Raw genomic sequence first — 7,299 nt, 5'->3', positions numbered from 1 at the left:
AGACAAACCTACAGCGGAGGACCCATAGGGACACTATTTGAAGAAGAGTAATTCTTCCACTCTACTCAGCATTGATAAGGCCTCAGCTGGAGCATTGTGTCCAGTTCTGGGCACCACATTTCAGGAAAGATGTGGGCAAATTGGAGAAAATCCGGAGGAGACCAACAAAAATTATTAAAGGTCCAGAAAACATGACCTATGAGGGAAGATTGAAAAAATTGGGCTTGGTTATTCTGGAGAAGAGAAGGCTGAGGGGGACATAAGTCTTCAAGTACATAAAAGGTTGTTGTAAAGACGAGGGTGATAAATGTTCTCCATAGCCACTGAGGACAGGACAAGAAATAATGGGTTTAAATTGCAGTAAGGGAGTTTTAGGTTGGACATTAGGATAAACCTCCTAGCTGTCAGGGTAGTTAAGCACTGGAACAAATTACCTAGGAAAGTTGTAGAATCTCCATCATTGGAGGTTTTTATGAACAAATTAGGCAAACATCTGGCTGACTTCAGTTTCACTCAAGAAAGCAAATGGAGGAAGAGACTTTTGAATCATTTTTCACTAACCTAAAGACAAGAAGTCCGGAAGTGTAATTTCCAGACTCTGTCTGAGTCAATGATAAGGGAGCTTGGCTTGTTTAGCCTAACTAAAAGAAGGTTGAGGGGAGATATGATTGCTCTCTATAAATATATCAGAGGGATAAATACCAGAGAGGGAGAGGAATTATTTAAACTCAGTACCAATGTGGACACAAGAACAAATGGATATAAACTGGCCACTAGGAAATTTAGATTAGAAATTAGACGAAGGTTTCTAACCATCAGAGGAGTGAAGTTTTGGAATAGCCTTCCGAGGGAAGTAGTGGGGGCAAAAGATCTATCTTGCTTTAAGATTAAACTCGATAAGTTTATGGAGGAGATGGTATGATGGGATAACATGGTTTTGGTAATTAAATATTCATGGTAAATAGGCCCAATGGCCTGTGATGGGTTTTTAGATGGGGTAAGATCCAAGTTACCCGGGAAAGAATTTTCTGTAGTATCTGGCTGATGAATCTTGCCCATATGCTCAGGGTTTAGCTGATCGCCATATTTGGGGTCGGGAAGGAATTTTCCTCCAGGGCAGATTGGAAGGCCCTGGAGGTTTTTCGCCTTCCTCTGTAGCATGGGGCACGGGTCACTTGCTGGAGGATTCTCTGCTCCTTGAGGTCTTCAAACTACAATTTGAGGACTTCAATAGCACAGATATAGGTGTGAGGTCTTTTTTAGGAGTGGTGGGTGAAATTCTGTAGCCTGCATTGTGCAGGAGGTCAGACTAGATGATCATAATGGTCCCTTCTGGCCTAAATATCTATGAGTCTATGAGTCTATGAGATCAAATTGTGATGGGTACAAAAGATATCAGTGCGGAGGAGAGCAGGAAAGACTGTTAGAAGAGCCAGATCTAAATCTGGAAAAAGCAGTGAGAATTTGCCAATCTGCTGAACTTAGTCGACAACTATTGTACATTTTAGAAAAAAAAAAACCCACAAAGATGTGAATATAGACTTAATAAGAAAAAGTGAAAAACAAGTCTATGGAGGGAAAACAGAGTGAAAGTATTAAAGTTAAAAAAACGAGCATATGAAAGAATGTTCCAGATGTGAAAGGAGGCACCAATCTAGACAAATGTCCAGCATATTGTCAAACCTGTCACATCTGCAAGAAATAGAATCATTTTGCACAAGTTTGCAAACAGAGAAGTCTGGAAAAACTTAGAAATGCACACTGAGCTCAAAATTTGAAAGTCTCAAAGAAGATACCGAATAAGGATTACAGAGCTGACATTACACAGGAAGAAAATTTGTTTCTGGGTATTTTTCTAGTTGCATGAATAACTGGTTTCTTTGTTTCATTTAGCTCTATATTATACATTGTATACAATTTACTAATGCCAGTGAATAACTTTGGAAATGGATGTGCTAATTCCAGAGCCAACATAATCAATTTACTGAAGATTTATCAGTAATTGAAGGAATTCTGTTTAAAGGTAATAGAATAGTAATTCCCTTAGGGTTAACAGCAGGCATGTTGAAATGCTTACACAAGGGATATTTACACATAGAAAAATGTAAATGTAGAGCAAGAGAAGTTCTGTATTGGCCACAAATGAACTAAACATGGAGGATTATATAAAAGACTGTGACATATGTCAAAAATATAGAAATGCTGAGTCTAAACAACCTCTGACATTTATTCAAGAAAACAGAAGACCTTGGCCTAAAATAGGTTTAGAGCTATTTGAATATAAAGGACATGCATAATTTATAGTTACTGATTATTTTTTGGCATTTTCCTGAAATATATAGACTAAAAAACAATGTGCTAATTAATAAAATTACATCAATTTTTGGAAGGCATGGCATTCCCAATATAGTAATAACTGATAATGGACCTTTATTTCAGTCAAGAGTTTAAAAGATTTGCCATAGTATATGATTTCAGATATATCACATCAAGTTCAGGTTACCCACAGTCTAATGGGCTAGTTGAAAATGGTGTTAAAATAGTAAAAAGATTACTAATAAAGGCTGAAGAAACAAATACTGATTTATATTTGGCATTATTAAATTACAGAACATTGCCATTACAACAAGTTTTATCCCCTGCACAATTGTTATTTACAGAAAGGTTAGAAACACATTACCTATGTTTTTTCAAGAAGGGTATAAGTATAAATATCAGTCAAGTTTGTAATCAAAAGAATTATTTTGATAGAAGATCACATAAACTACCTTATCTGAAACCAAATGAGAGAGTGTACATCTATAATGGTAGAAACTGGGCTCAGAAAGCCACTGTAACGAAAGAGGTAGCCCCTAAGTCTTAGGATGTCATGACTAATAGTGCTCAAGTGTATAGACAAAATTGGAGACACTTGCAAATGTTACCTGCAAGATTAGATTTAGCTCACAAAGAAATAATATAATACAGCAACAAGTACAGCAAGAAAATGAAAAGGATGTAATTCCTCTAAGTAATAAGAATAACGTCCATAATACAGGAGATGTGGTGTTACTCTTGCTTTAGGACGGGGGTGGGCAAACTTTTTGACCTGAGGGCCACATCTGAATATGGAAATTGTATGGAGGGCCATGAATGCTCATGAAATTAACAATTCAGCGATATTCAAATAAACTCTATTTAATAAAGATACATTTGAATGGAAATAAACATAAAACTTTGCTTACTATTATAAACATACCATCATAATTAAACCAAACTTACCTCCTTTCCACACCCTCTTTGATTAATGTGAACAATGCAGCTGGTCATCTTTCTTTACAATGGCATCAAAGTCCAGTGTCATTCTCATTGGGGAAATCCACATTCATTAAAAGTTTGTATATAGTAAGGGATGTTACTGAGGTGGGGTGGGAGGACTCATGGGATGTGGCATGGGGGGGCTCTATAAGGGATGTTACCAAGGTGTGGGGAGGGGATAGGGCTGTCCCTAGCTATTCTGGGGCCCTATGCAGCCCCCCCACAGGGGTGGGGACTGGGGCACCAGGCCTCCATGTGGAGGTGGGGCTGGCACCAGGCCTCCATGGGGGTGGGGACTTGTGTTGCGGTTCTGTGATGAGACAGAACACAGCTTTATGCAAGCAAACAGGCTGGTCAGCGGAGATGGGCTGTTCTGCACCCCCTGCCTTCCACCTTCTCCTTTTATTATATTTCTCCCCCTAAGCATTACACACTGCTACACAAAGGAATGTATGATGTTGATTCATATGCTTAGTTACCATCCTCTATCTACTACAATCCTGGTTCTCAGGCCTTGAGCCCAGGCTAAAGAAACCTCCCACAGTTGCTGTCCAAACAATCAAGTTCTCAGGGTTCATATCTAGCCCTTGTCCTTGGATAGAGCAATGTGTGCATTGCTTCTAGGAAACAGTCAGGGTGTGCCCCGCCTGCTTCCAGGTGGAATAGCTAGACATTAACCCTTCAGACTTGGGAGGCAGGAGGGAACCACCCCCCAGCACTCTCCGGTGGCGTGGCTGGGGCCTGGTTGCTGCACTTTGTGCTGCCGGTGAGTGCAGGCCTGGCCCTGCTGTGGTCCTCAGGGGTGGGAAGAGACGGGGCTGGGGCGGGGAAGGGCTGGAGTGGGGGAGGGGCTGGGGCGGAGCAGGGGTAGGGGTCATGGGGAAAAGGCAGGGCAGCGGCTGGAGTAGCACACAGCTTAATGTACACTTAAGCATGTGTACTTTGCGTATGGGTAAGGATGGATCTGGGAGCAGGACTCCTGGAGTTTGGAGCGGTCGGCGGCGAGGGGGCTCTACAGGGATGGTACTGGGGACCCCAAGGGGCCTTGCCGGCAGTGACACCAAGGCAGCCATACCAGACACTGCCATGGGTGGAGGCACCCTAGCTGGGATGGGTGCGGCCCCTGGGTGGTTTTGAGAGTCTTAAGGGTGGGTCCGCAGGAGAGCGGGAGGGTCTGGGCCGCAGCGATTGGCTGATGAGGAATGAAGCGAGTCTCTCGGAGGAGCGGTGCCTCAGGGATTAGTCGATCAAGGAGCTCACGGATCCTAACTGGACTCGATTAGGGGCAGTATCCTGCAATGTGGCTGGCCTTGATCATTGGCTACTTTGTGCAGAGGTGGGAGATCACTCTGCAGCCCCCTTCCTCCCGCCTCCAGACACGGACTTGGCGGTGAGGCTGCACCCAACCCCGACACAGAGCAAGGGCTGAGCCTCCCCAGAGACATCCCGGGGTCCTGCCCATCCACACAATGCCCACCAAGAAAGCAAGCAAGAGGGACAGAGTCTCACACACACGCCCAGCCCTGGCCCCTGATCCAGGTGTAGACAGGAAGGCTCAGCCTGGCAGAATCTAAGTGTGGAGAGGCTTAGTGGTGGTGGTGGGGGGGATCCAGGTATGGGGTGAGAGGGTTCTGTATGGGGCAATCTGGGTGCAGGCAGCTCAGTGGGGGTTCTGGGTGCATCAGGGATCTGGATGCAAAGGGTTTGTTGAGGGGTTCTGGGTGCAGGGGGAATGGGACTCTGCAGGGGGGTCCAGGTGAAGGTGGTTGTGGCTCAACAGGGGGAGGTCTGGGTGTGTGGGGCTCATCTGGGGTGTGTTAGGGTGCTGGTGGAGTGGGGCGGGAGTCCAGGTGCAGCTGGTTGGGGTTCAGTGGGGGGGGTCTGGGTACAGGGGGCTCCATTGGGGTGGTTCAGGTGTAGGCGGGATCCCACAGTGATTTACCTCTCCACCAGCTGCGCGAGGTGCCCAAAATGACATGCCTTCACTGATGGGGAGGGGTATGTGACTGCTTTTGCGGCCTCCCTTTGCTTCCCTGTCAGAAGTCATTTTTCAGCGAGGAAGCAGAGAAATCTGCGGGGGACATGAATTCTACATGTGCACAGTGGTGCAGAATTCCTCCAGACGTAATTATACAGGAGGTCAGATTAGATGATCACAATGGTCCCTTCCAGCCTTAGAATCTATTAATCTATGAAAAATATAAAGTAAAATGCTATTTTCATTATTATCTAAGACCTCAGTGAAGTGTTACGTGAAAGCTAGCTGTGACTACTAGTACTATAAAGCAGAGGCAATATAAAGAAACTAAACATTCAACACAAACATTACTTTTGAAGCAATAGGCCACGTTAATCCATAGGTTTAAATGAAGTGGCCCCTATTTGCTCTATGTTCTTCTTTCCCTTTTTTCTCCCTCTAGGCAGGGAGACAGCACGCAATATTTTGCACCATGCTGCAGCAAGCAGAATTCACAGTTTCTGATGCAAATCAAAATAACTAAAAATGACAGACCTGTTTCTGATCTCAGTGTCATGGGTTTAAATTTGGAGTAGCTCCATTTCATTCCGCTTATCTACACAGGTGTATATGACAGCACAATTAGGCACCAAAGCGCCACATTAATTAGAGTTGAGCAGAAAATAGGGAAACATATTTCATTTTGTTTTTAAAAAAATCCAATTTTCTATAATGATGAGCATTTCTTTAGCTAATAAAGCACACCAGTGTGTGTTCTTTTAAAAAACAGGCTACCTTAAATAAATGCAGTTCTTACTATTTGTAACTAACACTTCTATAACCCTAAATGTAGTCCTTCACACGTAACTCCTTCCCAATCTAGTTATTAATGAACATTTCTCACAATCAGTGTACATGTTGTCTGAACTTGGCAGACAACTGTAGCTTTACATTCTTTATGAGAACAAGAGACTAAGTAATCCAGGCTCTTTGTATTGTAATCTGTAGAGGCAAAGCCCACCATTTAAAAATTTTAAAAATAGACAGAACTGAAATGGATTTAACAATGCAAAGAAATAGAGTCACAGCCTCCCAGTTTCATATCCTGGCTGATACATTTGTACTTCAGTATAGATCGGGTCCTAACCAGTCAGATATTTTCTTCTTTTTTCTATTTTCAAGCTAAACATTTTTAATTTCTAGAAAAACATGTTTTAAATAGCTGACCTAAGAAAGTATGGGGTAATTTCCTTTAAAAAGAAGCAAATGAACCAGCAACTAATTCTGATTATTTAATCAAGTTTAACAGTTTATTACAGAATAATTATTCCTTCCATTTACCATACTAGGAAAAAAGTTCTCAAAACGGTTGCTTCATTTCTTTAAAAAAAAAAAATACAGCCAGTTATTCAATAGTTGGCCCAGGAATAATCTGCAAACTTTCATTGATCTTGAAAGTATACAAAAAAGGTCCTAATTTCCTTTGGGTGAATAGTCACAGTAGCGTTTTCTGTGGTCTTCTCTCTATTACTGGAGAGGCCTATAAAACGCAAAAATGCAGGTGTTTATGATTTGTCATTTACTCTGAAAAGCGTTATTTCAGATCAACTGCACATAGTATTTTGCTGTCTCAACATTTTTGATCCACCTAGGTTTGAACAGATTTTCTTTTCTAATTTAAACAGCTGCACCGATAACTCTAAGGAACACACATTCATCATGTTAAAATATACTGTAAACTATCCACCTTTCACTCTCTGCCTCATGCTACTGATACTAGTCCTACCCTAATGATACACTCAGGCAGAAGAAAAGGTGCACATTTCCAGAGTGTCCATGGTAATGGAGAGAAAAATCCAACACTTAATATTCCAAAACTGCTGCTTTACTGAGGTGGCTCTGCAGAAAATTAAATCTGCTTCACTATGTCACTCAGAACTGTGAAAAATCCACATCCCTGAGTGGCGCAGTTAAGCCGACCTAATCCCCAGTGTAGACAGAACTAGATCGATGGAAGGATTCTTCTGTTGACCTAGCTACCACCT

General features: G+C 42.4%; 1 protein-coding gene across 3 annotated transcripts in view; it reads right to left on the bottom strand.

The window, feature by feature from the left end:
* Positions 1-6,593: 6,593 nt before the first annotated feature.
* Positions 6,594-7,299, bottom strand: part of MAN2B2 (mannosidase alpha class 2B member 2) — a 58,423-nt gene continuing 57,717 nt past the window's right edge. For all 3 annotated transcript variants that reach the window (XM_073342561.1, XM_073342562.1, XM_073342563.1), the window contains one exon: positions 6,594-6,794. In XM_073342561.1, the coding sequence (XP_073198662.1) occupies positions 6,697-6,794 (98 nt within the window). In that variant the 3' untranslated portion in view covers positions 6,594-6,696. The remainder of the gene's footprint in view (positions 6,795-7,299) is intronic.

The sequence above is a fragment of the Lepidochelys kempii genome, chromosome 4 (genome assembly GCF_965140265.1).
Source record: "Lepidochelys kempii isolate rLepKem1 chromosome 4, rLepKem1.hap2, whole genome shotgun sequence".
In the NCBI taxonomy this organism is placed as follows: Eukaryota; Metazoa; Chordata; order Testudines; family Cheloniidae; genus Lepidochelys; species Lepidochelys kempii.
This window is presented reverse-complemented; position numbering and strand designations above follow the sequence as displayed.